The sequence below is a fragment of the Pongo abelii genome, chromosome 20, assembly GCF_028885655.2.
Source record: "Pongo abelii isolate AG06213 chromosome 20, NHGRI_mPonAbe1-v2.0_pri, whole genome shotgun sequence".
NCBI lineage: Eukaryota > Metazoa > Chordata > Mammalia > Primates > Hominidae > Pongo > Pongo abelii.
Window position 1 is genome coordinate 58277369 of NC_072005.2, and position 20274 is coordinate 58297642.

The following is a 20274-nucleotide window of genomic DNA, read 5'->3' on the forward strand; positions in this document are numbered from 1 at the left end:
GCACCAATCCACAATTTAGGGCAGAGATGTTCAAATTTAAGAAAGCTCTTTTTGTAAATGCAGAGTCCGAACCCCATTCCCCAGAAATTCTAGCTTGGAAAGTCTGGGGAGTGACTCAAGAATTCGCCTTCTTTTACAAGCTTCTCAGAGAATGCTGAGGCAGGAACCCCAATGAAAACACTTAGAAAGTTCTATAGTGTTCTGGACTTAAAAATATGATGGTTGTCTCCCCACAGTATATTTAGGCTTTGATTCAAATTATATCTGCACAGAAAAGCCTTCCCTGAAAACTCTTCCTAAAATAACTCTGGTTACAATCTATGAACTTACTAGGCTTTATATTTCTTCCTAGCACTTATCTGAATTTGATTTTGTATTTATCTTACTCAGTCTCCTTCACCAGACTGTATGTCATATCAAAGCCAGCACTTTGCCTGTTTCATTCATTGATGTGTCTCCATTGTCTACAACATGCCTGCCATGGTGTAGAAGCTCAAAAAATATTTTCAAAGAATTAAATTACTCAATATGGAGTCAGGGATTGAATTCTGCCACAATACTATATGGCAAATGTCTATTACTTTTATAAAGAGAACTCACCATTTATAAACTGGATTAAATCTCATTAGATCAAGGGAAATAACTCTGGATAGAGAAAACAGGAACCCTGTTTCTAGGGAAACTAATAATTTTTTGCCACCAGGCCTGCTCAAAGAGAAATGGTTAAGGAAGTTCGCATAAAAAGGAAATAACTAAAGGAAATATAACATCAGGAATGAAGAAAAAGGAACAGAAAGGGTAAATATGTTATAAAATACAATATTCTTTTGAGTTTTAAAAATTGGGTTTGCTGGTTGGAAGCAAAAGTTACAATTTTACTTGATATGGTTCTCAGTGGATGTAGAGATGCTAAATGTCATTTTCTGATACGGATATGTAAGTCGAGGCCGTGATCATATACCACCACACACCTAATAGGAAAGCTAAAGCACACTGGTAATGCCAAGAGCTAGATAGAAAGGGCATGGAACAAATGGAATGCTCACACATTGGTGGTGGGAATGTAAACTAGTACAGCCACTCTGGGACAAAGAGTTTGGCCGTTTCTTATAAACACATTTACCATATTCACCAGCAGTCATGCCCCCAGTGTCTATCCCAAATATATAAAAACTTATGTTCGCACAATATCGGGTACACAAATAGTCACAGCATCTTTATTTATAACAGCAAAACACTGGAAACAACCCAAATGTCCATCAACAATGAATGGATACACAAACCCTGGTACATCCATTTAAAAGAATACTAACTCAGTAACAAAAATTAAAACTATTTAGACACCCAACAACTTGGATAGATCTTAAGGGTAATTTGCTGAGTGAACAAAGCCCTATCTCAAAGGTTGCATACCTTACGATTCCATTTTAATAGCATTCTTGAAATGACAAAATTAGAGTGAGGGGATCAGTGGCTACCATGGGTCATATTGGGAGGACAGTGTGAGTATAAAAAGGTAGCAAGAGGAGGCCGGGTGCAGTGGCTCATGCCTGTAATCCCAACACTTTGGGAGGCTGAGGCGGGTGGACCGCCTGGAGTCAAGAGTTCAAGGCCAGCCTGGCCAACATAGTGAAACCCCATCTCTACTAAAAATACAAAAATTAGTCGAGTGTGGTGGTGGGTGCCTGTAATCCCAGCTACTTAGGAGGCTGAGGCAGGAAAATCTCTTGAACCTGGGAGGCAGGGTTGCAGTGAGCCAAGATCATGCTATTGCACTCCAGCCTGGGCAACAAGAGCAGAACTCCGTGGTTTTTATTATTATGATTATGTAAGATAACATTGATGATGCTAAGCAAAGGATACTCAGGAAACTTTTGTATATTTTGTAATCTCTTGTGAATCTAGAATTATTTCAAGACAAATTTTAGAAAAATAATATTTAAGGCATTTTTGTAAACTACATAATGGTACCTACTAACTTGGATAAACACATCCAAATATACTGAATTACATTTATCAATAAATTGAAAAAATAAATTTGGGGCCTATAATATGTAAGAACTAATAAATAATACCAGGTTGGCACAGAAAACACCTGTGTTATATATAGCATTAAAATTTAATCAGTGATAAGAACAGCCCACTTTACAATTATGGAATCATTGATAATATGATGCAAGGTATGCTGTCCCAGAATAGATATCAAGTGTATCATGGTTTAGATTTGTGACAGAAAGTCCTCAAATACGTTTTTTTTTTTTTTTTTTTTGAGGCGGAGTTTCGCTCTTGTTGCCCAGGCTGGAATGCAATGGTGCAATCTTGACTCACTGCAAACTCTGCCTCCCAGGTTCAAGTGATTCTCCAGCTTAGCCTCCAGAATAGCTGGGATTACAGGCATGAGCCACCATGCCCGGCTAATTTTGTATTTTTAGTAGAAAGGGGGTTTCACCATGTTGGTCAGGCTGGTCTTGAACTCTCGACCTCAAGTGATCCACCCACCTTGGCCTCCCAAAGTGCTGGGATTACAGGCGCAAGCCACTGTGCCCGGCATTATGTATCATTTTCATGAGACTTTTTTACTTCATGAATTTCCTGATCCTTTTTAAAGTTACTCTTCATATAAGTTTTATTTCTGTATGAAGTAATGATGATGAGGCAGCATGTATCACGAAATCCTACTGTATTCACTGCCATCTGAAACTTTTTCTCCAATATGAAATATATCTGCCAACTGTTAAGGTTTTATTTCTGGGCAAAGGCTTTCGCATGATAATGCTGCTAGTATGTGTAAGTTCATTGATGATCTATTATGATCACTGGATAGGGTCTTTCTTCCCATAGAAGGCTTTCCTAGCCTCCCCCTTTGTAAGATTTATCTCAGTAAATACTTTTCAAGACATAGTTACTTAGAAAATTTTCAAGACTTTTCTGCATTGGATGTATCAAGTTTATTTCCTACATGTTTATTGTGATATACAATATGAGGTAATTAATCACTGAAGGCACTAGTGCATTCTCTGCATTCATTAAAATTCACTCCTGCAAATTGCATTATCTTCCAAGGGTGAAAATCTAGCAACAGGCTGCTCTACACTGCCTATATGTATGCTGGGAGCACACTGCTGTTTAATCAGTTCACATTACTAACTTGCTTTTCTCTCTGCATGAATTTGTTTGTGTGTAATCAGTTCAGATTATCTGCAAAAGGACTATGTACCTTACATATTTGTCATGTGGACGTTGTCATAGTTTTAATGAAGGTTGACAAATGAAAGGTTACCCCCAATCCACAGAATCTCTCTGAGTTATTTTCTATACATTGGTACATCAAAGAATTCAGAGCCTGAATTCATGTTGAAGCCTTTCTGACATTGATAGCATTCATCCAGTGATAACACTGGATTTTGAAATATGATTTTTCATACTCAGTACACATGTAGAAAATCTATACTGTGAAATCTCTGATGTTGTACAAGACAGATTTTCTTCCCAAAGGCATGACCATGTCCATTGCATTGTTAGGGTTTGTTTCCATTATGAGTTCGCTGATGTACAATGAGATTTCTCTTTGAGGAGAAGGCTTTTCTACATTCACTACATACAAAGGGTTTCTCTCCTGTATGAGTTCGTTGATGAACAATTAGACGGCTCTTCATAGTGAAGCCTTTACCACATTCATTGCATCCATAAGGTTTTTCTCCAGTATGAACTTGCTTATGTAAAGCAAGCTCAGTTTCCTTGGCAAAGCCTCTTCCACATTCACTACATATACAAGATTTCTCTTCTGTATGAATTTGCTGATGTACAATGAGATAGCGTTTCATGGTGAAGCCTTTTCCACATTCACTGCACATAAAGGGTTTCTCTCCAGTATGAGTTCGCTGGTGTACAACAAGATTGCTCTTAAAGGCAAAACCTTTTCCACATTCATTGCATATGTACGGTTTCTCTCCAGTATGAGTTCGCTGATGTAACATCAGTCCACTATTCACAATGAAACCTTTCCCACATTCACTGCACCTGTAAGGTTTCTCTCCAGTATGAGTTCGCTGATGTACAATCAGCCGACTCTTCAAGGGGAAGCCTTTCCCACATTCACTGCATATGTAGGGCTTCTCTCCAGTGTGAGTTCGCTGATGTATGATGAGCATGCTTTTCACAGTAAAACCTTTTCCACATTCACTACATAGATATGACTTCTCTACTGTATGATTTCTCTGATGTACAATCAGATTACTCTTCCTGGGAAAGCCTTTTCCACATTCGTTGCATACGTAGGGTTTCTCTCCTGTATGAGTTCGTTGATGTTCGATCATACGGCTCTTCATGGTGAAGCCTTTCCCACATTCATTGCATATATATGGTTTCTCTCCTGTATGATTTCGTTGATGGATGATGACATAGTGCTTTGTGGTGAAGCCTTTCCCACATTCACTACAGATGTAGGGCTTCTCTCCTGTATGAGTTCGCTGATGTATGATAAGCATGCTCTTCCCAGTGAAGCCTTTTCCACACTCACTACATACATAGGATTTCTCTCCAGTATGATTTCGCTGATGTACAATGAGATTACGCTTGCCTGGGAAGCCTTTTCCACATTCATTGCATATGTAGGGTTTCTCTCCAGTATGAGTTCGCTGATGTTCAATCAGACGGCTCTTCATGGTGAAGACTTTTCCACATTCACTGCATATAAAAGATTTCTCTCTTTTATGAATTCTTTGATGTTCATTTAGCCTGGACTTTCTGGAGAACACTTTTGCACACAAAGTACATCCATAAGGTTTTTCTCCTGTATGAACTCTCTCATGATCAGTGAGCTGAGACTTCTTGACAAACGCTTTCCCACATTCACTGCATATGTGGTTTTTTTCTATTTCATGAGTTCTCTGATGCTTACTGACTTGGGATTTAGTGCTATTGGATTTTGTACTTACAGAGAATTTAGCTGCAGAATAAAGTTCTTCATAGTTACCATGAAGAAATGATTTCCCATCTCCATTAAATTTAGTAGAGTTCTTAATTTCACAGCTTTTTTTCTGGTTGACTAAACTTAAATTTGATTTCAAAGTTTTTATATATAATTCAAATGTATCATGATTTTCCCTGAAAAGACAAAGGCTTTTGGTTTGAGAGGCAGTATTTCCAAATGCATTATGTTCATGGTATTGTTCCACACTCTTCAGCATCCATTGATTTTCCAAGTGATCCTGCAGATGATCATCAACTTTGTTGTTTTCTAGGAAAGAAGAGAACAATGAATCCTTTTATAATCTTGTTGGGGATAAAACTGTTTTCTTAGAAAAAAAATCCTTGGTGTTTTATTTTGTTTATTATTATTATTTTTTGAGACAGAGTCTCGCTCTGTTACCCAGGCTGGAGTGCAGTGGTATGATCTCGGCTCACTGCAACCTCCGCCTCCTGGGTTCAACCAATTCTCCTGCCTCAGCCTCCCAAGTAGCTGGGATTACAGGCATGTGCCATCATGCCCAGCTAATTTTTGTATTTTTAGTAGAGACAGGGTTTCAATATGTTGGCCAGGCTGGTCTTGAACTCCTGACCTCCAGTGATCCCCCTACGTCGCTACGTCGGCCTCTCAAAATGCTGGGATCACAGGCATGAGCTACCATACCTGGCCAGGTGTTTTTAAATATGGCTATTTAATGACAATACTACGATAATAGTGTTAAAGCAACTTCATGTATACACTTTGGTAAAAACATAATAATATAAACAAACCAAAAAGTAAAAGCAGTCTGTATGCAAATAAGGTGAGGCAGTTGACAATCTATATTTGTCAGCTTTCTAAACAGCTAGATTTGTCAGCTAGATTTGACAGCTTTCTAAACAGGACCTTGCAAAACATGTGGACATAGTAAAATACAAGCAAGTCATTATTACAAGCAAACAACAGGGCTTGGAGGAACACCATTCCACAAAATTTTGGGTGACACCAGACCACAAACGTGGAAAAGGTAACTGATTCACAATTCTGAGGGTTGTATTTATTCACTCCACTAGTATTTGCTGAATGACTCCTATGGACAAGGCACTCTGCTGGCATTTGGGATATACAAAATATGCTTTCTTTTCACTGATGCTGAATTCTAGTTAGGAAAAACAATAAGAAGGAACAAAAAAAGAAGGGAGTTGGTGATGTTAAATGTGGTTTGATGGAGCAGTGTAGATGATGAGAGTTGGAAGAAAGCAGGATATTTTTGTATAAAGAAAAGACAAGGTTAAGTGATGAATTCAATGGGGACAGTGAGGAAAGTGAGGGCTCAAAGATTACTAACTATATGGCTTGAGCCACTGGGTAGATGAAAGCATCTGATAATGAGATGGCAAATATTACTGCAGTCCAGAACATGTAAAGTATACACTGTGAAACATACACTTTGAAATGGTTATCAAATATTTAACACAGACATCAAGAATCTGGTTGGAGGTATAAATGGAGAAGGCAGCATGGAAATAATCAGTACATACATATTATTTGAGAAAAAAGGACTGAATAACTTTTTTTTTTTTGAGACAGGGTCTCACTGTCACCCAGGCTGGCATGCAGTGGCACAATCTTGCATCACTGCAACCTCCACCTCCCAGGCTCAAGCAATTCTCCCACCTCAGCCTCCTGAGTAGCCGGGACTACAGGCACATGCAACCACGCCTGATTGATTTTTGTATTGTTTGTAGAGATGGAGCCTTGCCATATTGCCCAAGCTGGTCTTGAACTCTTGGGCTCAAGTGATCTGCCCACCTCTGCTTCCCAAAGTGCTGGGACTATAGGTGTGAGCCAAGGCACTGAGCCCGGATACCATGTTGAGAAGACATGTAGAATGAAAGATGAAGGTACAGAACCAAGGTTTTAGACATTCCAACATTTGGTTTTGGGATTATTTAAGCCCTGTTAGAGGAACCAAACTGTGAATATAAAGATCAGGGAAATATGCTTACTGAGATATATAGAATAAATACATTCACATGCGTGTTGCCTGGCACGTAAGAATTGGAAATCTCCATCTGTTGAAATTAAGTGAACTGAGATAGACTCTTGTATGGTAATTGTTACTAAATTTGCCCCTCTTCAAACTGTAAACTACCATCTAACTTTCCAAAAACATCCATCACGTTTAATGAACAACTCCTATAGTCAACACTCCACCCTCTGGTTTAGCTGTGTTGCGTTATCATATGTTCCATTAATTATGAAACAGGAAAACAATGATAGGGAATTTTGCAACTGGCCAGTGTACCATGTAGTTGCCTTCAGAAGAAAATGTGCTGCTGCATGGGATATGAAAACTGTGACTTTCTTCAATCACATTCTGCATGCAGTAGAAAAGTCATATCAAGGCCAGGCACGGTGGCTCATGCCTGTAATCCCAGCACTTTAGGAGGTCAAGGTGGGCAGATCACTCGAGCTCTGGAGTTCCAGACCAGCCTGGGCAACATGGTGAAACACCATCTTTACAAAAAATACAAAAATTAGCCAGGCATGGTGATGTGCACCTGTAGTTCCAGCCACTTGGGATGTTGAGGTGGGAGGATCGCTTGAGCCCAGGAGGTCGAGACTGCAGTGAGCTGAAATCGTGCCACTGCACTCCAGCCTGAGCAACAAAGTGAGACCCTGCCTTAAAAAAAAATAAAATAAAATTAAGTCATATCCAATTTTTCCCATTTCAGTGTCCCTGATACACTGTTTCCTCATCTGCCACCAAAAGCATCTACTTCAATAATGCTACATTTATGTCTCAGCATCAGTTAAGTTGTACTAAAGGATAAACTTCTTCTAGACAAAGGTTGTGGCATCTTCACCTTCAGTTTTTCTTAAGATATTTAGCTGTTTCTTATTATTGCTACACTGCTGTCATCCAAGTGAAAGGTCAGACTAGCAAGATATTTTGTGAAAAGACAAAAATATAAAATTAACCAACCCTCAACCATGCTACCTCAATTACTCATATATACAATCAAAAGTCATCTTGATAAAAAAAAAAGTTTACATTACCATGAATATTACCATGTTTCTGCTCTATGATTTCTCCAACAAGCAGCTCCTATCACTGACCTGTATTTGGCCAACTTGAGGCCAATCTTTTGATAGTCAGGCCCATGGCCTTGCACAATTCCTATTTCATGCCTTCATTCTGTTTTTTGAGATGGAGTTGCGCTCTTGTTGCCCAGGCTGGAGTGCAATGGCACAATCTTGGCTCACCGCAACCTCTGCCGCCTGGGTTCAAGCGATTCTCCTGCCTCAGCCTTCCTGAGTAGCTGGGATTACAGGCATGTGCCACCATGCCCGGCTAATTTTGTATTTTTAGTAGAGACGGGGTTTCTCCATGTTGGTGAGGCTGGTCTCAAACTCCTGACCTCAGGTGATCCCCCCACCTAGGCCTCCCAAAGTGCTGGGATTACAGGCATGAGCCACCGCACCTGGCCCATGCCTTCATTCTTAATTCATGTCACCATCTTCCTAATTCAAAATCTAGATATGCCTTGTGCACATCATACTCTTGCTGCAATTCTGACTATCCTGCCATATGCTCTATTTTCTCTGTATTCCTTAATTAACCCCTTTATTGTTAATTTTTATGGTAATCTTCTGTGTAGTGAGGATCTAGCTCTAACCTCATCCAAAGAGAGATCTAGCATTTGTTCTTAGCTATTAGGAAATGATCTCTAGGCCCCTGGAATGTCCTGGCCCATAGGAGTGTCTTTGTTTGCCTGGTGGCTTTAGCCACTGGACAGTTTAACAATATGATTTATGATAGGGGCTTTGGCCCATGCCATATCAGTTCCAGCCTTTGGAAAAACTGGACACTCTAGGTATTAGCCTGACTTCTGGGAGAGACTGAAGACTAAAAGTCAGCCATGTGGGCTGTATGTGACTGAAACCTAATCAAAACTCTGGCCACCAAAGGCTCAAGTGAACTTCCCTGGTTGTCAATACTCTGTGTTGTCACACACTGTGGCTGGGAAGAGATGTAATGTCCACAGTGAGAGGAGGACCAGAAGTTCTGTACTTGGACCCCTCCTGGACTACAAATGACCTGGCAATTCTACTCCTAGGTGAAGACTCAAGAAAAATGAAAACATACGTTCCTGAAAAAGTTGTCCATGAACGTTCATAGCAGCATGATTCATAAAAGCCAAAAAGTAGAAACAAGCCAAATGTTAATTCAATAGATGAATTGATAAATAAAATGTGGTATATCCGTACAATGGAATATTATTCAACAATGAAAAGAAATGAAGCATGATACATGCTAAAGAATGGAAGAATTTCAAAAACATTATGCTAAATGAAAGAAGCCAGACACAAAAGACCATATATTTCATGATTCTATTTATAAAAAATGTCCAGAACAGGCAAATCTATAGAGATAAAAAGTAGAGGCCAGGTACGGTGGCTCACACCTGTAATCCTGGCACTTTGGGAGGCCGAGGCAGGTGGGTCACGAGGTCAGGAGTATGAGACCAAACTGGCCAACATGGTGAAACCCCATCTCTACAAAAACACAAAAATTAGCTGGGCATGATGGTGCGTGCCTGTAATCCCAGCTACTTGGGAGCCTGAGGCAGGAGAATCGCTTGAACCCAGGAGGTGGAGGTTGCAGTGAGCCAAGATCACACCATTGCACTCCAGCTTGGGTGACAGAGCGAGATTCCATCTCAAAAAAAAAAAGAAAAGAAAAGAAAAAGAAAGTAGATTAGTGATTGCCTAGGGCTGGGGGCTTGGAAACAATTTTTTTTTTTAAGTGATGCTTTGAAAATCTTCCAAAATTGACTATGGTGATGGTTACATAACTGTTCATACACTACAAAGCACTGAAAAATAAACTTTAAGTTGGAAAATTGTATGGTATGTAAATTATCTAAGCTGTTGCAAAAACAATCTATAATGAGAAAAACACATTAGGGAAATGAATACAATGCTATTGTCTAAGATGAACTAAAGGAAAAGCAGAAATCAAATGTACAAAGGAAGTACTCTGAGACAGACATAAGTTATGACCTGGTTTGGACTAGAACTGATGTAGGACGTAAAACAGTCCTTTCTAGGTAAACAGTAAACAAAAATAGTACAGACTTTTAAGAAGAGAACTCCGTAGGTAGAGGACATTCAATACAACACCAGCACAGACAGGACAGATGTATGGTACTAAAGGAGAATGCAACCTTAAAATAAGATAGGAAGGGTTTTTTGTGGAGGGAAAATGATTCCCATTCCTAATGTAGGCACTGCTTCTGTGTCCTCAGACACCCACACAGCCTTCTTTCACTGACTATAATATGACTTACGCATCTTGCTACTTCTCACGTACCTGGACAGATTCGACTGTGCCTTTCATCTTCCATTGTCCATGGTTCTTCTCCTTGTTCCAACTTGGAGAGTGCATCTGGTTTGCTGACTTGATAACCTGTTTATGGGAAATGATAGAAGACAGACACACTGGATTGGGCTGGGGTATGTAATGTGAGAGAATGTTACATTTAATTAACTAGACAGTTTCCACATCTGAAAGTAGAGGTTTTTCTCTCAGGAAAGGGCAGATTACAGTCGGACCTTAATATCTGGAAATTTCACATCCAGGGATTCAACCAACCATGAATTGAAAATATTTTTTAAAAAACAATAAAAAAATACAATAATAAAAAAATACAAAGTGCAGTGGCTCTTGCCTACAATCCGAGCACTATGGGAGGCTGACGTGAAACCAACATTTGAAGCCAGGAGTGGGAGACCAGCCTGGGCAACACAGACTCCATCTCTACAAAAAAAAAAAAAAAAAAAAATTAGCCAAGCATGGTGGTTTGCACCTGTAGGCATAGTTCCACAGGAGGCTGAGGCAGGAGGAACACTTGAACCCAGTTTAAGGCTGCAGCAAGCCATGAAGGCACCACTACATTCCAGCCTGGGTGAAAGACCGAGACACTGTCTCTAAAGAAAAAAAAAAAACAATAAAAAACAAATTAAAACATATAGTATAACAACTTACATAGCATTTACATTGTATTAAGTATCAGGCATAATTTGGAGATGATTTAAAGTATTCAGGAGGAGGTGTGTGTAGGTTATACGCAAATACAATGCCATTTTATATGAGACTTGAGCAACTGTGGATTTCATATCCATGGAAAGTTGTGAAACCAATCCCTCTTGGACACTGAGGGGTGACTGTATATCCTTTTATCAGAAGCCAGAGGATGTGCCAAAAATCTAATATTCAGAGCACTGCAGTAACTTCCAAGGGTAAGCAACTGAGAAAGCAAAGGCCACAGACTGGGCACCCTCCAGGTGACATAGAGCAGCTGTCCTCACCCATTGATACCAGGTTGCTGTAGATCTCCAACGTCACATCCCGGTACAAATCCTTCTGAAAAGGGTCCAGGAGCTGCCACTCCTCCCAGGTGAACTCCACAGTAACATCCTCCAGTGTCAGCAATTCCTGTAAGAAAACAGAGCCTTGCTTAATAGGAAGTGTTTCTCTTTTACTGACATGAAAAGAATGTGAAGGGAAGTTGTCTTGCTCACATTAACCATATAGACTGCATCCATCTATAAGTCTATTGTATTTTTTAATATTGCTAGAGAATCTCCAAGTATTCTATAATTGTACAATGCCCCATTTGCTCAACAAAAATTAAGGTTTTATATCAAATCCTCTCAGTAAAAACAGGTTTTATGTATAAATTTTAATTTTGGTATCTATTGACCAGTCAAGAAAGTATATGCTACTGACATCTAGATATCTTATATAAATTGTTTCATTCACCGTTAAGCCTTCCCAGCTAATACTAGCATAAGACATGGAGAGACTTCAGATGCTAGAACCACAGGACACTACATTCATGTTTAATTATTAAATGGATTAAAAAATAGAAATGTATAGAAAACATGAGACACTATTAAAGAGTAACCAAACTGGGAAAACTTATTCTTGGAAACATATATTAAATATATATGTATACACACATACATATATATATACGTATATGTATATATACGTATACAGTCACAGGTATGTGTGTCTATTAACAGAAAGGTTATATTAAATACACTGAAGAGATAATTAGTGAGTTGGAATTCACAGTAAAAAAAAATAACAGGGCCAGGTGTAGTGGCTCACACCTGTAATCCCAGCACTTTGGGAGGCTGAGGCAGGTGGATAGCTTGAGCTCAGGAGTTCAAGACCAGCCTGGGAAACATGGTGAAATCCTATCTCTACCAAAAAGACAAAAATTAGCCAGGTGCGGTGGCACAAGCCTGTGATCCCAGCTACTTGGGAGGGTGAGGTGGGGGATCACTGGAGCCCAGGAAGTTGAGGCTGCAGTGAGCTGTGATCATGCCACTGTACTCCAGCCTGGGTGACAGAGTGAGACCCTATCTCAAAAAATTAAAATAACTGAAAAATGAAGCAGAGACACAAAGTGACAGAAAGTATGAAGGAGAGTTTACTAAATATGAAAGACAGAGTGAGGCCTAACATATGCCTATACATAGTTTTTGAAATATTATATTCAAATAACAGAAGCAATTTCCAAATATCTGAGAAATTTTCAGAACTGATTAAATATCCTATAACTCAAATTTAATAAATCAACAAAGCCAAGCAGAAAATCTGCATCTAGACACATCAGACTGAAACTATTGAACATCAGATGCACATATAACATTATGCAAACAACTGTTAATAGAAGGAAAAGATGCATTACCATCAAAAGAAAGAAAAATGTCCTAACGACTGTCTTCCACAGAAACAAAAGAACCAAGAAAAGTGCAGAATAATATCTTCAATGTCTTGATTCTGCGGCAACTGGCAAATTGTATGGTATGGCCTAGGCCTGAATACCACTGGAAAATAAATTGAGACCCTCTTGTCAACTAAACTGCCACTCTCCTGTCTCAACATGACTTATAATCACATGGCAGTAGGAACTTGAGGCAGGAAAGAGCTAGGTGCAAATTGATGGGATAATCTATCCCCATACAATCACAGAGATTAATACACAGAGAAAAGAACAGACTTGGTGGAGTCTGCAAATTCTTAATGCTGCTGATCTTATCACATTCGCGAATTATTTCATACGAGAAATAAATCTGTTTGAAAAAAAAAAACTTAGGTTTCTACCTAATTTCATACTCAAAAATAAGTTTTTCCTATTTAAAGTCCTAACCAGAAAGCAAAAGAACCTGTGGAAGCAGAAGCAAATATGAAATATATTCATGTTCAAAGCCATAAAGGAAAAAAAAGGGACAAATTTTATGAGGAAAAAAATTTAATTTCTACATTGAAAAGCAGATCATAAACAAAGCTGAAAGAAAAATGACAGACTAAAAAAACTTTGCAATAAACAAAATCTCAATATATGGTAGATATAAGCAACTCATTAGCCAGTAAGAAAAAAGTTTTTTTAATGTAAAAATCATAAAGTCAGGCATTTCACAAGAGAAAAAAATTCAGTTGGCCAAGAAATACACAAGAAGGCTTTCAACCTCACCTGTGATGAGGAAAATGCAAAATAAGACAAAAGAATATTGGACCATTGAAAATTGTATAATTTGATAATGTCATATTTTTAAGCACTGGCAAAGACTTAAGGCACAAAGGACTCCATGTATCAATTTCTATGTGGCAGGCACTCATTTAAATACTTTACATAGTTTAACAATGTTTTCAAGTATGACTTCAGACAAATGGAATTTTATACAGTCAATATTCTTCAATTAATTGCAGTGATTATTCCTTTATATTCTGAAACTATACCATCTAAGGCAGGGATGTCCAATCTTTTGGCTTCCCTGGGCCACACTGGAAGAAGAAATGCATTGGGCCACGCATAAAATACACTAACACTAACGATAGCTGAAAAAAAAAATGCAAAAAATTCTCATGTTTTAAGAAAATTTACAAATTTGTGTTGGGCCACATTCAAAGCCATCCTGAGCTGCATGCAGCCCACAGGCCACAGGTTGTACAAGCTCGATCTAAGGTGACCAGCAGGTGGAATGTGATTCCACTGAAGCAAAAGAAGTCATAATAAATGTGTTTATATATGCAGACACATACATAAAACACATAGATTTATAAATACACATACATACAGAGATGCACACAGTTCAGTGACAGTAAGTACGTGCTACCAAACATTTGTTGAAGCAGTATAAGAGGATTAGGAAGAAAGTTATGAAGAGGGAATCTACTTTCACTTTTTTTTTTTTTTTTGAGACAGAGTTTCGCTCTTGTTGCCCAGGCTGGAGTGCAATGGCGTGATCTCGGCTCACCACAACCTCCACCTCCCGGGTTCAAGCGATTCTCCTGTCTCAGTCTCCCAAGTAGCTGGGATTACAGGCATGCGCCACCACACCCAGCTAATTTTGTGTTTTTAGTAGAGATATGGTGTCTCCATGTTGGTCAGGCTGGTCTTGAACTCCCGACCTCAGGTGACCCACCTGCCTCAGCCTCCCAAAATGCTGGGATTACAGGCATGAGCCACCGTGCCCGGCCCGGAAATTTACTTTTTTAACCAGTGTGTACTTCATCATCAGAATTTATTTCCCTGTGGGGCCAGGTGCAGTGATCCCAGCACTTTGGGAGGCCAAGGTGGGTGGATCACCTGAGGTCAGGAGTTCGAGACCAGCCTGGCCAACATGGCAAAACCCCATCTCTACTAAAAATACAAAAACTAGCCAGGCATGCAGGTGCACACCTGTAATCCCAGCTACTCAGGAAGCTGAGGCAGGAGAACCCCTTGAATCCAGGATGTGGAGGTTGCAGTGAGCCAAGATCACGCACTGCACTCCAGCTTGGGCAACAGAGTGAGATTCCACCTCAAAAAACAAAAACCAAAAAAAAAAAAAAAAAAAAAAAGAATTTTTTCTCTTTGGAATCCATGAGTAATTTATGTAACTACAAAAAATAAAAGCAATAAAAGTATGCAAGAATTGGCGGTGAAAATGCAGAAGGATACTGTATATTCTGAGATGAGGAGAAGTTATCAAACATGGCACCCAACAACTCAAGACCTTATCAGACAACTCCCTAATGCCAAATCTGCAGTTAATGCCAGTTCAGCCACCTGTTCAGGAAAATGGAAGCTATGCAAGCCTTCCATTTTCCTAGGTCACTTAGATTTTATTCCTAAATAAGCTCACACAGACACTCAAGACTTGAGTGTGTGGCCTTGCTTTCGTCCCCTGAAAAAACTGTTTCCACTGAGTTTGCCTGGTCTATTTCCATACGAGTCTCTGAGGAACCCTGTAATAAATAGCAGTAAGAAATCTTCTGCCTTTATTAGAAAGCTAGTTCAAAACACTGTTCACCGTATCACCTCTGGGAGGAATAGCAAATTTTTCTAGAGATCTAAGTGCCATGAAATAATAATCTCCTGAGGAACCTGTCTGCTTTCTCCCCACAGTCACTGTATAACTTAGCATGACTTTCTTGTACTGGCTGTCAGAGACATCAGATGCAAATTGAGAGGTAAGGTAATGGAAAGGATCTTCTAGTCAGGCATTATTTTCCAACATCAGTCATTTTGTAGGAATCACATAAACACTATATTCCTGATCTTACGTTGCCATGATGTCGGAGTTAGATTTAAAGTTTATTTCTCTCTAGATTCTGAAATGATTTCTTACAGGTCTCTACAAATCCACTATGGAATAAAGGAGAGAATAAAATAGAGAAAAAGTCACCTGGGCATTGATCATTTTCTTCTGTTGCGGGAAATGGCCAGCACCTGGGATACTCTGTCTTTGTCTCCTCTGGATCTGCCTTAAATTTCTAGTTAGAAACCTCAGTCACCAGTGAAGGGCGTCCACAGAAATCATATCTAGGTCCTGGAATCTTCCTCTTTCTTCATTCACTTCTTGTCTCTTCCCAGGGTAGCCAGGACCTGTGGACTGAAGAGCAAAACAACTTTCAGGGGTACATTCACCTTAACACATGGCCCTGAATATTTGTCTCTTTATTTGGTTCTCTCAAACCAATGAAACACAAGACCCTCATTGTAGGCCAAATGCCTTTCTTCGGTGAAGTGTGGAAGTAACATGAAGATGAAAGGGGAGGTCACAAAGGAGAATCCATACAGCATCATGCCTAAGCAGTAGGTAATTCTCATATCAGTTTTTTAAATGAAGCCATATGGACGGTGAGAAACTACATTTTTTCCTTTATACAATGTTACCCTCACACCTCTTTAAAAGTCTTTATATATATTTAAAAGTGTTTATATACGGCCAGGCATGATGGCTCACACCTGTAATCCCAGCACTTTGGGAGGCCGAGGTGGGTGGGTCACCTGAGGTCAGGGGTTCGAGACCAGCCTTGTCAACATGGTGAAACACTGTCTCTACTAAAAATACAAAAAATTAGCCAGGCATGGTGGCGGGAACCTGTAATCCCAGCTACTCAGAGACTGAGGCAGAAGAATGGCTTGAACGCAGGAGGCGAAGGTTGCAGTGAGCCCAGCCATTGCACTCAAGCCTGGGCGACAAAAGCAAGACTCCATCTCAAAAAAAAAAAGTGTTTATATACACACTTCAATATGAAGAACAAGAAACACAGAAAAAAAGAGGGAGACAGAGAAAAGGAATACGAGTTATACATACAAATTTAGAAAACAATTCAAAAATATAAATACTGGGAAAATAGCCGCCTTTATATACTAACGTACAAAACCTGAAACACCCATAAAAATATGCAGTACATTTGCAAAAGGAACGATAAAATAGGCTCTTGTTAATTTGTGCTCAGTAATTTAAAAAAACATAATGTTAAGTAGAAAGCTTATTCATCCGTCCCCCTTCACCCCCCAAAAAACTTTATTTTCTGCAAGTTCAAGAGCATGGGTTGTTGTGGAAAGCCAGAGGATTAGAAAACTCATCGTGGAGGAGGTACTTGGACCTGAAACTTTTAGGAAATGTTAACGTTCATCAAGTCTGTTCCAGCAGCCAAAGTCTGAGCTCAACACACACACACACACAAAACCAGCCAGGGCTCTTGTGAACAGACTTCAGCTTTCACTTGTCTCTACACAAAAGACCACCACCCCGCCAGATAAAATACGAAAACCTGGAGTAGATACACAGGTACACTGACTTCCCTTAATGATTCATCGCTCACTGAGCCACAGATTAATCCAGAATGTGAAACAGAAGTCACATTCGTAGACAAAAGCCACCCCATCGATTCTCAATCACTGAGCCCCACTGTGGAGTGACCCGCGAGGACCACAATCCCTGACCTCAGTACTCTTGGTCGTTGATCTATTCAGGCCTTTAATCACTGACCACCAGAGCCTCCATGAGGGACCCCCAAAGATATCCTATCACAGACACCCACCAGGGACTCCTACCAGTTCCCCTCCAAAACGAAACACCCGCCCCCGCCTCCCCCAACCGCCGCGCTACCTCTACCACATACCGCCACCAACAACGCAGACGCCCTCAGAATGCTCCCTCCCACCACGTTTCCACGCCCTGACCTGCACACTGACCTGACTCTCCTTGGAATAGCCGCGACCTCTTAAAAGCTGAACTTACTTCCCTAAACTTCTTCCACTTCTGGGCCCCTCGTCCAACTCCCTCCCCCTCTAAACCTCCAGAGAGGGTCAGCCGCGTTTCCATGGAGAGCGGAATGCGGCCTTCCGGCTTTTCCTCAGGAGGAGACGCGTCCGAGCCTGCGTCGCCTCGCCGCTCCGGGGGCGGCCATCTTTGAGTACGTGACGTACAGAAGGCACAGCAGCTGCCAGACGTGGTGGACAGAGGCCTCTTTAACTGTCCGATTTCCAGACACCTCAGCCCTGGCAGAAAATGGAGAGCTTAACAGAGGCTTGAGTTCACACAGGCAGATACGGCGTGGGGGTAAAGTCCTCTGAACAGACAGGGAACAGAAATAAGTTGGTCTTCTCCTTGCAGGGGATAGCAAACGGCGCAAACTTCTCAAAGGCCAGAACCCATTATTACCGCAAAGGCGCGGCATCCCTTCTTAGCGGTCATGATGGCTGTGACGTCTCAGCTCAATGGAAAATTAAAGTCACCTCTGGGCACATCAAACACTATTGTAAATGCGAAGCGTTTTAGAAGCCGTATAAAAACTGAAGCAAGCGGGACTAGAAAAATAAGCGAGCGGTGCGTTGCAGGTAACCGAGCCAGAGCGGTTAGGTGAGAGAACCGTGGGGGCGGCCATCTTAGGGGAAGTTCGGTGTCCGTACGGCAGAACATATGCTCTCTGGGAAGCTTGCGGTGAAACTGGCCCATGGAAATGTCTTTAGAAGAGAAGAACCACCTGGCTCTGTTCTTGACTCTGGAAAAGAATCCTTTTCTAGAATTATTTAGGTTGTTGCCAGATTAATTTCCTTCAGAGAGTTTCCTTGCCCCCACGCCTTCCTATCTTTAAAGCCAACAATAGTATGTCAAATCCCTTTAATATTTGAAACCACTGACTATTGCTGTTGCATCTCTCCGGTTTCTCCTATTCTTAAGTGCTTGGGCAATCCAGAATAATCTCCCAATGCTAAAGTCAGCTGATTAATAAACTTAATTACAATGCAGAGTCCTTTTTGCCATGTAACATAGCCATGGGAATTACTCTGGGGTTGTAGATCTGCCTATGATATGATGACACTAATGAATATTTTGCAATGAAAAAAATACTGTTTAAAAAAATATATATACATATGTTTTTATATATGTATATTTTTACAGAATTATTACCACAAGTTATGCCTTGTGATGGTTTCTTATAAGAAGCAAGGAGGAAAAGGTCCTTAACATTTTCAGTTGTGTTTTTTTTAATAATAAAGCATGCGTTCTAATTTACAAAAACCACAATAAAGGTATTTTCATCATGTCAGTCTTGAGGCTGAACAACACTTAACATTCTTTTTCCTTTTACCTGTCTGCCTTCTCCCTTCCCCTACATTCTCTATACCCCACCCTCCAGGCTCTCCGTTCCACCATCTTATGCTTATGGCCCCTTTCCCCTGAGCTCTCTTATTACTTCCATCTATCACACAGACACACACTGTCACTCCCCTAAACACTCTAGTGTTAAACAATTGCTGCTGATTGTTTTTGACAAGTGCCCTATGGGTAGGAGTGTTCACATAGATAAAGTCAAGTCAAATAGAGGAATGCTATGAGAATAGACCTATTCAGCAGGCTGCAAAACAGGCTTAGTAGTGAAAATTCTGTGGGGATGGAGGATTTTGGGTGTTTCAGAGCCATTTCTGCCATTTTCAGAGCCATTTCTACCTCGTCAAGTGCAGATATACTGCTAGGGTGCAGATATTCACTGTTACTGTTGTTAAAAGGTGGTTGTTTTTCAAGGCTACCTTGGAGCTGAGGATATGGGGATAGGATTAGGGCAAGGTAAATACCACAAGCTCACTGTGGCCAGCATTGTAGACTTAATTGGCCATTCTAGAAGAGGAACTAACTGGCTTCTAGCCAGGGCCTAAAAACTAGATCTAGATAGCACAAAAAGATTACATTAAACTTCCTCTAGTGTCCCATCTATCAGATTCCAATCCTGAAGGACCAACTCAATCTCTCTTCTATTTCATCTCCTTTCTCTCATCTTATAAAAGATATTCTTTTGAAAACTCTGTTTATTTCACATATAACGGAGCTGATATTTGTATGTTTTGTGGAGATGGTGTTTCATCATGTTGCCCAGGCTGGTCTTGAACTTTTAGGCTCAAGCAATCCTCCCACCTCGACCTTCCAAAGTGCCAGGATTACAGGCATAAGCCACAGTGCCTGTCTTCACATTTAATCTTTTCAAATTACTTCACTATGTATTCTTTTTTGTTGTTCTTTTTTTTTCTGTTTACTTCACTGTGTATTCTAAGCACAAATAAGAAATTCTTATTTCCTAATTACTGTTTATTTCCATATATAATATATTTTTTAATAAGTTTTTTTTTTTAGACTGCATCTCACTCTGTCACTCAGGCTGGTGCGCAGTGGTACAATCTCAGCTCGCTGCAAACTCTGTCTCCCGGGTTCAAGCAATTCTTCTGCCTCAGCCTCCGAAATAGCTGGGATTACAGGTGTACCACCACACCCAGCTAATTTTTGTATTTTTAGTACAGACATGGTTTCACCATGTTGTTCACACTGGTCTCAAACTTCTGAACTCATGTGATCCACCTGCCTTGGCCTCCCAAAGTGCTGGGATTACAGGCATGAGGTCCAACACCTGGCCCATTTCCTAATATTTGTATATACTTGCTATATTTTTATTTTTACCACACATAAAA

The 20274-nt window shown here is 40.2% G+C and overlaps 1 protein-coding gene and 1 long non-coding RNA gene across 4 annotated transcripts in view; one reads left to right on the plus strand and one right to left on the minus strand.

Moving 5' to 3' along the window:
- Positions 1-1190: 1190 nt before the first annotated feature.
- Positions 1191-18597, minus strand: ZNF432 (zinc finger protein 432). Of its 3 annotated transcripts, none has more exons than XM_054541152.2 (5): positions 17975-18597; positions 15704-15910; positions 11327-11453; positions 10329-10424; positions 1191-5239 (listed from the first exon to the last, which is right to left on the minus strand). In XM_054541152.2, the coding sequence occupies exons 2-5, from the start codon at positions 15716-15718 to the stop codon at positions 3519-3521; spliced, it is 1959 nt and encodes a 652-aa protein (XP_054397127.1). In that variant the 5' UTR covers positions 15719-15910; positions 17975-18597; the 3' UTR covers positions 1191-3518. The 3 variants fall into 3 exon arrangements, with proteins under 3 accessions (XP_054397127.1, XP_009231283.1, XP_024094125.1); XM_009233008.4 differs by having other exon boundaries at positions 17506-18597; XM_024238357.3 differs by lacking the exon at positions 17975-18597 and adding an exon at positions 17506-17711 and having other exon boundaries at positions 15748-15910.
- LOC129052032 (uncharacterized) overlaps positions 18021-20274 on the plus strand; it is a 38555-nt gene continuing 36301 nt past the window's right edge. The window contains exon 1 of the long non-coding RNA XR_008516740.2: positions 18021-18150. This is a non-coding gene — a long non-coding RNA (uncharacterized LOC129052032). The remainder of the gene's footprint in view (positions 18151-20274) is intronic.

Bases quoted from the DNA above. Each gene is read 5' to 3' on its own strand.
- ZNF432 (XM_054541152.2), bottom strand. The intron at 10,425-11,326 runs GTGAGGACAGCT...TCCCATAAACAG, and splicing joins CAGCAACCTGGTATCAATGG to GTTATCAAGTCAGCAAACCA. The intron at 5,240-10,328 runs GTACGTGAGAAG...CTTCTTTCCTAG, and splicing joins GCACAGTCGAATCTGTCCAG to AAAACAACAAAGTTGATGAT.